The sequence below is a fragment of the Elephantulus edwardii genome, unplaced genomic scaffold (assembly GCF_000299155.1).
Source record: "Elephantulus edwardii isolate Elephantulus edwardi_28Jun2011 unplaced genomic scaffold, EleEdw1.0 scaffold00186, whole genome shotgun sequence".
Taxonomy (NCBI): Eukaryota; Metazoa; Chordata; class Mammalia; order Macroscelidea; family Macroscelididae; genus Elephantulus; species Elephantulus edwardii.
In genome coordinates, this window is record NW_006399936.1 from 2830316 (window position 1) to 2845618 (window position 15303).

The 15303-nt window shown below is 39.4% G+C and overlaps 1 protein-coding gene across 1 annotated transcript in view; it reads left to right on the forward strand.

Annotated features, from left to right (window-relative positions):
• XPO6 (exportin 6) overlaps positions 1–15303 on the forward strand; it is a 119581-nt gene that overhangs the window by 38037 nt on the left and 66241 nt on the right. Inside the window, exons 2-5 of the mRNA XM_006896629.1 lie at positions 2750–2862; positions 5228–5425; positions 12257–12416; positions 13906–13983. Of these exons, the coding sequence (XP_006896691.1) occupies positions 2750–2862; positions 5228–5425; positions 12257–12416; positions 13906–13983 (549 nt within the window). The remainder of the gene's footprint in view (positions 1–2749; positions 2863–5227; positions 5426–12256; positions 12417–13905; positions 13984–15303) is intronic.

The window sequence follows — 15303 nt, forward strand, 5'->3', positions numbered from 1 at the left end:
TTTTTTTTTGGCTGTGGACGCCCTTCAGGACTGCCTTCTTGGCCTTCAATGCCTTTGCTTTGGCTTCGGTTTTGGGAGGGGCCGGGGCTGAAAAAGAAAACGAAGGTTCAGAAGCCCGTCACTTGTGGCCTCATTCGTGAGGCCTCCCTGCCATGTACATGGAATTCGCAAATCTTAACTGCAAGGGCATAGTGTGGCCAATTTGAGGCAAATTCCCCTCCTCTTCTGTTTTGTTCTTAGTTTTATCATGCTGGTGAAATTTTATAGACTGATGCTGGTACTGTTAATCTAAAAACAAGCCAAAACCCCTAATAAGAGTGTCAGAAATAGATATTTTCAGTCTGTGGGTCTGATTTGAACCTTATCTGTGCCCAGAGATCCTTTAATTGTTAGGACTAGTGAAGGCTTCTGGTTTATTTGCTTTTTTCCTCCACTATTACCTTATTTTTCCCCATTCTGCAGGTCTAATGAATAAAAGCATCTAAAGACAGAGGAGACTCTAGGTAGACTCCGGTCTTGTAGCACAATGGCACCATCTAGAACCTGTTTGTGAATTTTATGGTCATTAATACAAACATTATTCATTAACACATATTGTAAACGGCAAAGTTATGCGGCTGTCAGCTGCAGAGATCCTGCCGAAATCCTTTTTTCCTCCTGAACCTTCATTTATCCCTGAGCTTGAGAATAAAAAATGTTTTTTCTCTCTCTAAATCTACAAGTTTTTCCTTTGCACTATCTGAATTTTCTACACTTTTAACCTTCATTGTTTTTACCTCTTTAGAATGCTTTTTCTGTGCTTCTGGAACCTTCAAGGTCCAGTTCTCTTTCCCATTTGGCTTCTCTGAATCACGTTGGCTGATTAAATGTTTAATTTTACCTTATGGGGCACTCTGGTGGCCTAGTGGCTAAGGAGTTCCAGTTCCAACCCAAAGGCACATGGTTTGAGTCCACCAGCGGCTCCTGTGTCGTTTACAGGTTCAGTAAACCAGAGGGTCAGTTAAGAGTCAGTTCAGACTTGATGCTAGTGAGTTGAGTTGAATTCCACCTTTGTTGAAAGCTTATTTGGGTTTCAGAATTCTCTGTGGCCAGCATGTAGGCCTTTGGCAACAGCCTATTTTCCCCCAAGCTTTTGAACATTATATCAATTTCTGGTAGATACCAACTTCTGCCCCTCCCATTATGTGCCTGCCCTTTCCCATTATGGAGTGCACTGTGTAGAGCCAGAGCATTTCTGACAGGGAGAGCTGACAAAGCTGGGAACAGGAGGTGATTAGGCATCCAGTTTATGGACCCTCTGCACACTTTCTCAGGTGTTCTTTCTCAGTTGGGCTGACCCTCCTCTTGCCTTCAGAAGGCTTTCCCTGGCTTGTCCGTGTGCGATGGAAATACCTTATATTCACTGTACACACATCAGTGGTGAGTTTTTTTTTTAACCAAAGGAGGTGAAAGCTTTCCCTTTCATTCTTATTGCATTCTAACACTAATGTCTCAGAAGCAGTTTTTCACTTTACAGTTTGGTTTTTCTTACTTTTGGTTTACAGAGAGACATTGCTCACCTGCATATTCAGGAATTAAAAAGAGAAACTTGTGGACATGTTTGTTTTCTGATTTTCAGAATAGCTTTAAATAACCAGATGCTATAAATGTCTAATTAAAATAGAGGCTGTGTGAAATCCGGGGGTTTAGCTCTTTGCAGCAGTGTGTCTTAGTTCAGTTCTCTTTGTACTTGGTCTTTGAAGCCGTCCTTGTGTATGTGGGCTGGAACCACTCCCTTCTTTTGTGATGTCTTAGAATATTCTGAAAGCCCAAAGTTACTTGTTTCCAGCTAGCACTCCTCCTATTTGACTTCATTTCTGGGATTCATGGAGACATTTACTTAAATTATAAGGACAGGCCATCAGCTTCTTTGTATGACACTTTTAATGAGACTGTCTTGTTGCATTTCACCTAAATGCCCACAGAGCAGTGACTTTGTGGACTGTATCTAATGGGCACGTCTGTGTCCTGCTTTCCTCCCTGTTCTCAGGGTTGTGGCCTTTGTACTTTCACTTTTTTGTCTTAATATTTGATGGCATTGCAACAGGTCAGGGTGGCCAGGGGAAGGCTCTCGCTTAATGCTTGTGCCTTACAGATTCTGACTGATGTTTTCTGCAGCCCAAAGAGGAGGAAAAAAATGATTTCTGACTGAATTGATATGTGCTCTGGCAACATCTATTTGATTATTACTCTTAATTTAACAGATACTTGTTTATATTCTCTTAGAATGAAACCAGACCCAAATGAAGAGTTAGTCTTCAATTCTATTGCATGTTTTACTATCCTAACTTAGTAAGGTTGGACTTAACTTTTTCTTACTATTCTAGTTGTCCTTTTTAAGAAATTGACATATTTCTCCTAAATAGTGGTCCATCACATATTAGGTTAAACAAGAACTTTAACACTGATATATCTCTGCCTAAAATGCTGTTTGCGTAAGAGAGGCTATTGATTATTTTTTAAGTTGGCTGATGACACTGATAAACTGTCAGTATTCTGGATCACCTCTAATCAGTAGCCTTTTGAAACCAGAGATTAAAAAAAAATACCATCTGTCTTTTGTATGTTAAAGAATCACCTGACTTTGTGATTGGTTTTGACATCATTTACATTACATGGAAGGAGATATGATTGAAAAATATGACAGCTCAGCCATGTATTGATTTCATGTATTTTCATAGACTTCTTTTTTGCCATTTAACTTTTCCAGAGGAACTCCTTAATAACTTTGCCCAGCAAATAGGAGCTTGGAGATTCTGCCTGTACTTTCTTTCCAGCACTAGGAATGATTATGTAATGATGTACAGTTTAACAGTTTTTGAGGTAAGTTGCCAGATGCTTTTCTGCTATTCTGCAGAGTATTTTGTATCCAAGTTGCCGTGTTATGGACTTTAGTGTTGGTGAACAGATGGCTAGGAAGGAATATAACTTGGCTCAGGGTCTTCATACCAGATACCATCTTTAATGAGGTAACTGGTGCTTGGAGTGCATTACCATTGATGATAAAACAATGTAATGTCTATTTAGAAATGGACAAAACCCAGAAAATAAACTAGACAACTGAGGCCCTCTTGAAATGAAATCCTTTTTTGTATAATTAAATCTTTATCCTTCTATAAAAAAATAAAGCTACAGATTGGGGAAAAAATACTTGAGTAGAATAGCCTATCTGACAAAGGATTAATTCTTAATATTTCTAGAAAGCACCTCAGCAACAAAAAAGTCAACTCAATTTAAAAAAAAACGGGCAGTGGCCGTGGAAAGATAGCAACAAGCCGGATAAATGTTCTCGATTGTTAGCTGTTAACTCAGGGCTGCCGAGCAGGCTCTGCTCCAGCCCTCCAGCAAGCTTCGGAGGCGGTAACTCTTACTGAGAGGACGCTGCTCATCTCTGTCCCACAGAGCCACTGGCGTATTGGAACCACCAGAGAAGCGGAGTTTTAAGTTAGCAGCACAACTTGCTATGAACCATCCCACCAGGGCTCCCATATTACCTATTGTTGTGTGTACTGTCAAGTCAGAACCAACCCATAGCTGACCCTTCAGTGGGTTTTCATAGTAAGTTGTACAGGAGGAAATTGCCAGTCATCCTTCTGCAGAGTAGCTGGTGGATTCAAACCTTTGGAAGTGCAGCTTAACTTCTTAGCACTTGGCCACCAGAGTTCACTTATTAGCTATTGTAACTGTTGTTAGATGCTGTTGAGTATGACTCATAGCGACTCTGTGAACAACAGACCTGAACCCTGCACTATCCTATGTCATCCTTACCATCTCTGACACGCTGGAGTCCATTGCTGAGGTCACTGTGTCTATCTCATTGGGGGTCTAATCAAAATGACAAGGGGATACACAGCACTTCATTCTAGCAACAGTTACAAAGTTCAGTAAGAAAAAATAACATGCTGGTCATGTATGGAGAGTTTGGAACCCATGCACTACTGGTGGGCTGTAAAATGATTCCGCTTCCAGAAAGAATTTGATGGAGCTATGTATGACATGAATAGATATATGCATGTGTGTATAGCAAAGATATATATTCTCTCTTTTCATTGTGACATTGTTTACAGTAGCAAAGAGGTGAAAACAACCCATGTGTCCACCAATAAAGAAATACTCCACACAGTGGAATGCCACACACATTAAAAAATAGTGAAGAATCGTAAAACAGTATAGTAGTAGATGAATCTGGAGGACATGATGCTGACTGAAATAAGTTGGCCACAAAAAGGACAAAGGCTGGATGATTTCAATGTTATAAAAAACTAAGGAAGAGATAACACAAATCATTCTTTGATCACTAGGATGGTGAATATGGGAGAGAGTGAGAGGTTAGAACAAGTCAGTAACTGGAGAACTCACTGCCTTTTCGTCAGGGCTCTCCATTGGGCTGGTGAGGCTGTACTGCCATGACTGTCCAACTTTCTCCTGAACTAGATAACAGACACATTTTTAAGATATGTGGACACAAAAGGATGATCAGCACAGTCTCAAAAGAAAGCGATGACATGAAGAGGTACATCAAAAATAAAGCCACCAGCCAAGCAAACAGCCATCTGGTACACAGTCTTATTTATTAGTTCTATCAACGTGCATCTACAAGTGGACACGTAGGCAGATAGCCAAGGCAAAATAGATTTGAGCAGGTGAAAGGAATCACACCCATCACGGTACAGAAGTTTGGCAGATATTTCTACAGTCTTATTAGTATGCACTGTAAATAAATTCATGCACATGGTCAATCCAACAGGGCAAAGCTATGGAAATTTTATAATAACAAAAACACCCTGAAGGGATGAGCTAGCTGATGGTCCTAGGGCTTTGAGACCATAGTCTTGGGACTTCACAAGGTCAGCTGTGAGTGGTCGTATGTACCATTACTCACTAAGCCTTTTCTTTTTTTTTTTTCAGGCATTGATTGTATCATTTTTTTGAGTAGTTAAGAGATAATGTATAATATAATTTTTTTTGTACATAAAGCTAGTTTCTCTTAAAATATTTATAAGGTCTTTTCAGATGTAATTATTATATTACAAGATTTGAATATTTTTTGTTCTTTTTGCCAGATTTCTCAAACTCTTGTTTAAAATAGGATTTCTTATTTGATGAGTTGCTATATCTAACTATGGAATAAAAATCGGCTATTCTTTTTAAAATTGGCTAATTTAAAAGATACATATTTGTTTTTCAGAATTTGATCAATAAGCTGTGGCTTGGGGTCCCATCTCAGGATAAGATGGAAATCCGTAGCTGCCTGCCCAAACTTCTTTTGGCCCACCATAAAACCTTACCTTACTTTATCCGGAACAAACTCTGCAAAGTTATTGTTGATATTGGCCGTCAAGACTGGCCAATGTTCTACCATGACTTTTTTACTAACATTTTACAGGTAAGCATATACCTAAGAAAACTTAGAAAACCAACCAAGGAACCTTAAGTATGTGGTAAATAATTTGTTGGTAGAAGTGATTATTTCCTTGTCTTTTTAAAGGAATTTTAGGATTGATGTTTTGTAAATGTGATAGTGAGGTCAACGTAGAAGGATTGATCTCATTTATCTTTAGCCATTTTGTCTTGATTCGTGTACAGTGGAGAGAGGGAAAAAAAAACCCAAACAAAACCCAAAAAACCACAAACCCTCAGTAGCTTTTGTTCACTGCTTGTGAAATTTTATTCAGCAAATACATCTTTTGATTTCTTTGCATAGTGCCACTAAATGGCTTGGTGGGAATTACAAAACCACAGCAAGAAAAGCAGTCCACTGCACTGCAAGCATGTTTTTGGATAATTATTATATGCACAGTAGTATCCTCATTAAGTTATGAAGCTGTTGGAGGTCTTGTCCTTATATTCACAAAACTTCTCACAATACTTAAGTATTGTATTGGAGAAATTTGCTGTCAAGGACTTCTCCAAAAGTGTGAAAGAGCAAGGATAACAGTTTAAAGACTAAGGTGCTCTTGCTGTGAGCCATGGCATTTTCACTTGCTGCTTATACATCTGAAAGGTGGATAGTCATTAATGGTGACAGAAGAAGAATCTATGCCTTTGAGTTGTGGTGTTGGGGGGTCACTATGAGTCACAGTAGACTTGATGACACCTACCAACAACAGCAATACCACAGAAGTAAAGAGCATTCCACCCTTATAGGAGTAGGATCATGTAAGTAAGATTTATGGACTCCTAAAGAAGGGATTGGCCAGTTTTGCCATTCTGTCCTAAATAAGCTGTCCTAGAGGTAGAAAGGAGGCATCTATCCTAAAAAAAGGATAGGAGTAGAGTGGTACTTTAGATTTTGGAACCCCGCACTGAGAACCTTCTTGACCCAGAGAACAGACAGAGCTGTTGCACTGGAGATGGTATAAGACAGTGAGAAAGGAAGGCTGCAGAACCAGAGAGACTGATACCAGACAGTGAGAGGTTTCCCAGTCTGCTGAGCAAGACATTTACAGTATGCAGGCCAACCTGGGAAGGGAAGAAGCCCAGAGGCATTGCCAGTTGAGCTGCTTGCTGGTCATTGGAGTGAGGGAGCTTATTAATGCCTTCAGGCAGAAGGCTTCTGGGTGCAGGTAAGGAGCTTTATAACACTTGCCTGAGCAGGACATCTCCAGGCTGAGGGGCCTGAGGACCTGAGGGTCAGAGGCCTGCCTGTGGGTACAGTGGAGAGGAGGCTTGTTCTAACTGAAGAGCTGTAATCCTGAGCTGATTCTGATCCCGAGTTGTAATCTGTCACTTCTTTAGTCCTTGGATGAAAAAGATGACATGCAGGAAAAGGTACATGATTAACGAAATAGAGGAAAACTCTCAGTAAGAGAGGTTGACAGTGACTGTAACAGTCACCGAGTATGATCGTGATGGGTGCAGGACAGGGCCAGGCTCATAGGGTCACTGAGTAGTAGTGAACTAGATGGTTCAGCAGTAAATCCCTTAAGTGTTTGTATAGGGCCCTTGGAACAAATTGTCAAACTCGGAAAAATACAGTGCAGTGGGAGGGCTGACTGGTGTTAGAATGGGTGAAAAGATTGGAGAGGTGAGATATGTTGTCTCCCTCACAGGAATTCACTTGGGCTGATGCTGATGGTGGTGGTTTCTACTTGTGAAGTTAGAGGAAGTTAGACACCCCTACTGTTGGTATTTTTATCATGATACAGTGGAAATATTTGAAGGGTGTATAGTAGCATAACATTTGGACACAGGAGCCTAAGTATCCAATATTGTTGATGAGGTGTGATGGAGAAGTGACAGAAGACTAGATTGACAGGTGGGAGCCAGATGAGCTGTTGGCAGTTGTTGCCGGCGGATTTTGATGTGTCATTTCTAGTACTTGCTTAGAAACTTCTACTTTTTTTTTCCCCCAGAAGGGAGTGAGCCATGTGTTTCTGAGGGAATGATGGCTTTAGCCACAGTGCAGTTGGGTTTGCAGAGGCTTCTATTAGAGAAGTCTGAATAAGGCAGAGGCCCCCCTAGGTAGGATGAGGTAAGGCACTTAGGAGAGAGTTAGAGATGGAGTGATGATAACAAGGTTTAGGGAACCCGATCTACAGTGACTCCTAGGGTTCTGACTTAGATCACAGAAGTGGATTTTGGTGTCATTTACCAGACCAGGTTTGGGAAAACAGGGTGAATTAGGTTTGACAAGAAAAGACATTGAAGATACATGTGTTCCACTTATGTGATACCCAGTGAGACAGTAGGGCTGGGGTTTAGGAAAGAGTTCTGGCTTAAAGGTCAAGAGTTTGGAGGTTATTGGGACACAGGTAAGACCTAACAGCCAAGAAAGGAGCCCTGGCAGTACTGTGACTCCTCAATGACTGAAAAGTCAGTGTTAGAACACACCGCTAGTGTGATCACCTCTCGTGAAGCTCTTAGCCTGCGACTCTCTGTGGCGATTCTCTCTGTTCCTGTCACACAGAATCACTCTGAGTTGTAAATGTCTTGACAACACCTAACAGTAAAAGCCAAGAGTGAGATACTGTTGCTTGTTTCAGTTTTGTGAAAATCTACATTGTTGTCTTATTGTAGCAGTCTTGGGTATGGAGGAAATCAATATTTTATGCCGTTTATAGAAATAAAATTCTTTTAAAATTTATTGTAGTCTCAGTAAATGTAGATTAAGAATTTCCTAGAAAAATAGCATTTCTGATATTCTGCCTGTTCTTGCTTAAAAGCATTTGAATTATATAGGGTTGGGGTTTTTTTTAGATCAATATCCATATTACATCTCTCAGTTTACCTCTCAAAGTGGCAAAAAGAGCCTTCACTCAATTTTGATTTGTTTTTAAAAATGAACGGATCTGGAGATCTGTTGATTTTGTTACCTCAGAGGAGAGCCATGTAGTTGTTGAGCAAGCTGTTGGTTGAACATGAGCCATGTGCTTCTACCTAAGCACACACGAAGGCCTCACCCTCTGCAGGTTCCTAGTCTAGAGGGGGAGACCATGAAGTACAGGAAGCAAAGAATTGCAAGTCGTTTTGCATTACAAAAATCAACAAAAACCAAGGATAGGAGAGAGAGGGTGTAGGAGGTGTTAGGTGGGATGTCCATGGAGGTCTTTTCTGAAGAGCAGACATTTTCATAGAAACGTGAGTGGAAGGGGAAGCTACGAGGGTATGTAGGGGAGGAATATTTTAGGCCGTGGGGATAGTGAGTGCTGCTCTACAGTTGTAGATGGAGAACTGACTATAAAAATGGAAATTAACTTGTAGTTGAGGTGCACATGGAGGTTTAAAGACTCATCTTCCTCAGTCCTCTACCACTTCCTTTTTTCCAGCCCTCCAAAAACTTGAACTTCGTGTAGCTTCGTGGTCCTTTAGCTTCGTGTAGCTTCGAGAGCTTTGACATGCTCCGCAATGGAGAGAGCATTGGATTTAATGGCAATGTGGAGTGGTTTGACTTCTGTGTCTTATCATTGTCACAGTCATTTTTGGTTTCTGGCATTTCCTTCAGTCAGAATCACCTCAGTGACACCTAACAATGACAACTAGCTATGTGGGCCTTTATTTCCTTCTTTGTAAATTGAAGGTGTTGAGTAGGTAACCCTGTAAAATTCTTTCTAGTTGTAATATTCTCTACTTCTTTATCCATGAAAAGCAGGCAGTGCTATGGCATATAAACTACATTAGGAGTGATTGGTGCTTGGTTACTGGCATTTCAGATACTAAACCAAAATTATCAGATATTAGAAAACAATGCCAAACTGGTTCTTAATGAACTTAACCATTACACAATTCTAGATTAAAGTTGAGAAAAGATTTTGGGGTTTTTTGGGGGGTAGAGGACACAATTTCATCATCATATGTTTGCAGTTTGGAGTTCTTGTTTTTAATTTAACACTTAATTGTGACAATTAACTGGACATCTGTGCAGTTTGTAGTGTGAAGACCACAACCCCAAATCAGCAGAGGAGCTGATTTAGGAACTTAAAATCATACTTAAGTTCTTGGTATTAATATTCCCTTTTCTAGGCCACTGGAGAAGGAAGTAGTTGAAGTTGAAACTAACCCTTTTCGCCCCACCTCTCCACTCATGCACCGTGTGTCATTTCTCCCTGCACCCTGTCCTGAGATCCACGGAGGTAGATGTGAAGTTGTGCACTGTGCCTGGCTGGGACAGATAATTAAGAGAGATGAGGAGCTTAAGTAACATTACTGTCTCATTTTATTTTTTTTTTTTTTACTGTCTCATTTTAAAGTAGCATTGTTGTTGTGTACTGCAAGGTCGGAATGAACCAAGAGTTGATCCTCCAGTGGGTTTTTAGAGGCGCTTAATCACGTGGGAGGAGATTGAGCATCCTTCGCACATGAAACAGCTGGTAGATTTGAATTGCTTACCTCTGGGTTGCTAGCTTTACTCCTTACCACTAGGCCACCAGCACTCTCTTCTAATAGTGTAGTAATAAAAAAAAATAAGTTAAACCTTTTTAATAACATATACTGGGAACCCCCCCCCCCAAACCTTGAACTTTATCTTCAACTTGAAGGTATGTATTGTCTGCTAAAATAAATTGCAGGGTTTAAAACTGCAAATTTAAGTTCATTACACAGAGGCTGCCTATGTTATGAACTTAATATTGATGTGTGAAGATGGTAAAGGGAAATAGTTTAAATAAAAACCTTCCTGGACACATGACTAATTAGAAAAACCCAATCCAACCCTATTTTTCGGATTGTTCTTTCAAATAAAGAATAAATTTCTTTTCTGTCTGCTTTCTTCAATGAGAGATGGAAGAGCTTTACGATAAGATTTTACAATATCATGCTGTAGGAAGCTTTCATTGCTAGGGAGCATATGAGCATTTAGTCTGTAGGAAAGTGTGTTGCTAAATGGAATTTTTTGTCAGTATTCCTGACTGAAAGAATAAGGTGGGTTTGAAGGCGAACTGACAAAGGAGAAAAGAAAAAGACGTGAAAATGGACATCTTTTAGAATACTGATGAATAACCTCAAGTATCCAGAGAGGTACTTGTTCTACTTTATTATGTGAAGATGTGTAATTAAAGGAATAGTGCCCTGTTTCTCCCTTGCTGAATTCAAGTGATAATCCAAACTTATCTCTTTAGAGATAATCCAAACTTGTAGAAAATGAAAAGAAAAATTGTGGAACATGCTCTTGAAGCTTTAGTGTTCAAGATGACTGATTGGATACAGAGCACTGTTAACAGCATTAGTTGCTTCTGATTCACATAGTACCTTTTCTCAGGCTGCTTCTGACTTTGACTTCACATTATTAAAGTTGAGCCTTGAACAACTCCATAGTTGGAGCTGCCAACATCTAAGTCACTTCAAATAACTTTTAATAGAAGAGATGAATTGCTCACTCACTCTGAGACAATTCCCATCTCAATGTTTTAATTGGACACTGGCATCTCTTGAGCTCACTACAATAGCAGTGTGTGTGGGGGGGAATCTGAGTTTAAGTGGACCTGTGCTGTTCAAACCGAGTTGTTCAGGGGTTAGCTGTATGCATTATTTATAACTTTTTCAGGCTAAACTCTTCTTCAAGGGAGAGGAAAGGCCTCCCCCTCTACCCCCCTTAAATAAGAGACTACATGGGTGTAGTTTCTGTTGGCCTTCCTCTGTCACAAAGTTCATGTTTTTCCAGTTTCAGTAAACAAAATTTTAATTTGTGTGTAGCAGTGAATACATTGAAAGTTAAAGGAAAGCCTCAAATGCTCCTTCAGTTTTTCTTTATAGATTGTAGACTGTAAATTGAAAGAAATTTTTTTTTTGGTAATATGCTTATTCTTACCATTTCTAGAAACTGAGAAATAAATGTGATAGCATTACTTTGAATTTTACAAAGTTGATTAGGATGATTTAAATAAATACCATGCTACTGAAGGAACATCATTGTTTTCTGACTCATTTAATGATACTTTGTCCACATAGTTGGAAGATATTATAGGTGGTTGAAAACTAACTTGTCGTATAACTTAAAAATCCATTGCCGTTGAGTCCATTCTGACTAAGAGTCATCCTTTGCTGTGTGTGAGGCTGTGAATCTTAACAGGAGGGGACGGCCCACCTTTCTCCCTTGGAGCCTCCGGTGGATTTGAACTACTAGAGACATGGAGCCTTTCGGGTGGCAGTGCAACATCCTACATAGACGCCACCATTAGGAAAATCTAACTGTGGTCATAGTTTAATGGTGTCTTTGCACGTTTATACCACAGTGCATGTGTGCTTTTGAGTTTTTTGAAGCTTGCAAAATTTGGGATTTTAAAGTTTCCTTCACCTCATTGCTGTAAAGTTGGAACTGACTCATAGCTGACCCTCCAATGATTTTTCAGAGACTATAAATTGCATGAGAAGAGATTGGCCAGCTTTCTCCTGTGGGGCACCTGGTAGATTTGAACAACCTGCAACTCAACTCTTTACCCATCAGGCTACTGGAACTTGATTTAGACATGTAAAATTTATTTAACCCCAGAATAAAATTAAAGAGTTGTTACACATATTTTACCATTAGTATATTATTCTGGGTAAAGTAATCAAGACTGTTGGAAATTGAGAGATATGTAAAAATAAAGTCTCACTGTTGATCATATAAGACTTTGTCTTTAGAGTAACATAGAAATATATTTTAGCTTTTAAGTCATTTTGTGAAAAGGTTGATGTACGATTAAGCACGCAGAGGTTCTTGACAGGCATGATTCTCCTTGGCCCTCTTGGTGCCTTATTGGCCAGATGCTTTGCTCAGAACTTGCTGTTTTCTTGGCAGTTGATCCAGTCCCCTGTGACAACCCCCCTTGGACTGATCATGTTGAAGACAACTTCAGAGGAGCTGGCGTGTCCCCGTGAAGACCTCAGCGTGGCTCGGAAGGAGGAGTTGCGGAAGCTGCTGCTAGAGCAGGTGCAGACAGTGCTTGGGCTACTGACAGGTGAGCAGGTCGGTGGGGCCCGTGCACATGCGCAGAGCTTCAAGAAATACAGGGTGCCCTGCGCTCACAAGTTTCGAGCAGTTGTTTTAGCTGTCCTCGAGACTGTGCAAAAAAAATGCAAAGACTTTCTTATTGTTGTTGTATGTAGCATCTACTTATTTTCATCTCCTCTTTTGTGAGACCCTTATGACCCTGAGGATAAGAATGAAAACAAAGCATACCACAAAATGGACAGAAAGATTTGCAGGAAGGATTTGGAGTCATGAGGGCCAGGACTGACAGTTGGGAGCTTGGGGTTGGGCTTATTACTTGCAAGAATAATGTGGTAAAAAATATTTTCACATCCAACTTTCCTAACCAGCGTTTCTTCTTGGATATCTAAGTAATTTTTAAAAAAATATACTATCAAATTTAATATTAAGCATGTAGTGAGCATTTAAAATTGGTTGAATGATCAAAAACGAGCTTGAAATTTCCTTTCCTTCATTTCCTCCCTAATCTCCAAGAGAAATCTAAAATTCAGAACATTAATTCAGAGCACATTTACTGACATCCCAGTCAGACGGATAGTTTCTAGAGTTAGGGACTGCTTTATACCTTTCCATCTGACTGTACTTAGAACCAGAAAGCAAACCTGCTGTCAGTGAGTTAATCCTGACTCAGTGACCCTCTGTTGGGTTTCTTAAAATGTGTGTCTTTGAGAGTAGACTGCCCACCTTTTCCCCACAGATTAACTGATGAATTTGATCCACTGACTTAGCAGCCTAACACATTATCCATTACACCACTGAGACTATACTTTGCATATTAAGCAAATTTTAAAATTGAAAAGTACTATATAAACCATAAAATTAATGTTTTGAAAGTACAACAGTTTGATGGTTTTTATAGTATATTCACAATGTTATACAACCATTCCTGTTTTCTGATTCCAGGAGGTTTTTATCACTGAGAAAGAAATATCATACCCATTAGTAGTCACTCCTGTTCCTTTTCCCTCTAGATCTGCTTCTGGTAAACATTCATTTACTTTCTATTCTGTGAATTTACCTATCCTGGACATTCATCTAAATGGAATCATAGTCTTTGACTTTTAAAATCTAGCTTCCTTTAGCTTTTTATAGACTTTGGAGAAAGGTTTGGTTCATGGCCTGTAAGATTACAGAGTGGACAGAGATGATTAAAGTAGCCACCAAATGGACTTAATCATAAAGCATCCTTGGCAAAGAACACTTTCAGTGGAAGTTGTGGTAAAGAAGTGCATTACTGCAAAGTTAAATGAAGCACTCGAAATGCTGTGAGTGGGTATAGTCCTTTCCAGAAGATAGCTGGAAGTAGAGTAGAGAGAGACAGCTATTAGTTAGGGGTGAACATGTGATTGAGAGGGAAGTTTAGTATCAATGTTTGATTAAAGGTACCAGATTTTTCTTTCTAAATCTCATTATAGTGGATTGTTTGTTTCTAAACTTAATTTTTCCTTTCTTGGTAGGTATCTTAGAAACCGTCTGGGACAAACACAGTGTTACTGCTGCTACTCCACCACCATCCCCAACCTCAGGAGAAAGTGGTATGATCTGCCCGCTACATACAGCATACTCTCAAAATCCACTCAATAATCTCAGCATAATTTATCTAGGCCAGATGTGGATAATGATGCTTAATCTATTTCTGCCCATATTTTCTGCGTGGCTAATTTTCTTCATTCCTCAGGAAGGCTTGTACATTCTGATACAGTATTTTGAACAAGGCATTTTGCTCTCCTCCCTTGCCCACAATGAAGATATAGCACCTTTAACTTCTATAAGTCACTCCGTTCATTTTTATTTATAAATTGCTATTTCTCCTGGCTTATTGCACCTAATTTCCTCCTTTTTCATACTTGATAGCTGTGTTGTTAGGGCTAGCGCGGGTCTGAGCTTTCTGGTCGGCTTTACAGCAGTGGCCTGAAGGAGAGGGCAGAGGAGTGTAGAGTGTTTTTTTTTCCCTCCAGCTGACTCAGAAATAGTCATGTTAGCCTGACTGGGGACCAGCTGCAGTAGTATTATATTGACATCAGTTAAAAAGAATTCAATTTAGCTTGGACATTTGGCTATTAAATAGTTTAATGGTTACTAATTATTATTCACACTTAAGTATTTTTGCTCTAGAAATCAATGTAGTTAATTTAAAAACAACAGCCTTCAAGGATGAATGGAAAGAGGAAATTGTGTCTGAGTAGGAACTTGTAGTTTCTAAATGTTTCTATTTACACTAAATGATCACAAATGTTTTTAAGTAGAGAACATCCTGTGAATTGGCCCATATTTCTTCCTCTACCGTAAAGGTTGCTGTGGCTCATGAGAAATATTTCCACATCTTGACCCTCTTCCCCAAGGAAAAGGACTGTTGAAATCAGATATCTCTAAAAGCTGATTCATGTAGCCTGTTGTTAGTGTGTAGAAATGGAAATTTTTCTAGTTACTGTGGAACTGAAAATATACCATGAAGACTTAAGGATTGCTAGTGATCTGCTAGCTTATTCCAAATTCCATTTCTTAGATTGAAAAATATTAGAGAGTCATCTGTCATTTCCATTAGATGAACTATTTAGCCAGGCTCTAGCTTATAGTAACAACTCTAGGAAATGGAACTTTATTTGAATTTAGTTCTTGATCAGTTATTTGAGGTGACCTCAGCAAATGTATAATTCATAATATCTGATTGAGAAAGGAAAATTTTGCACAAGGTAAAAAGATCTGATTTTATAAGTATTTAAAAAACAAAACAAGCACAACCAAAAAAGCTCTCCTTGCCATTGAGTTAGTACTGATTCAGAGCTGACCTTTAGTGTCTGTAAACTGCGTGGGAGGAGATTGCCCATCTTTCTCCCATGGAACAGCTGGTGAAT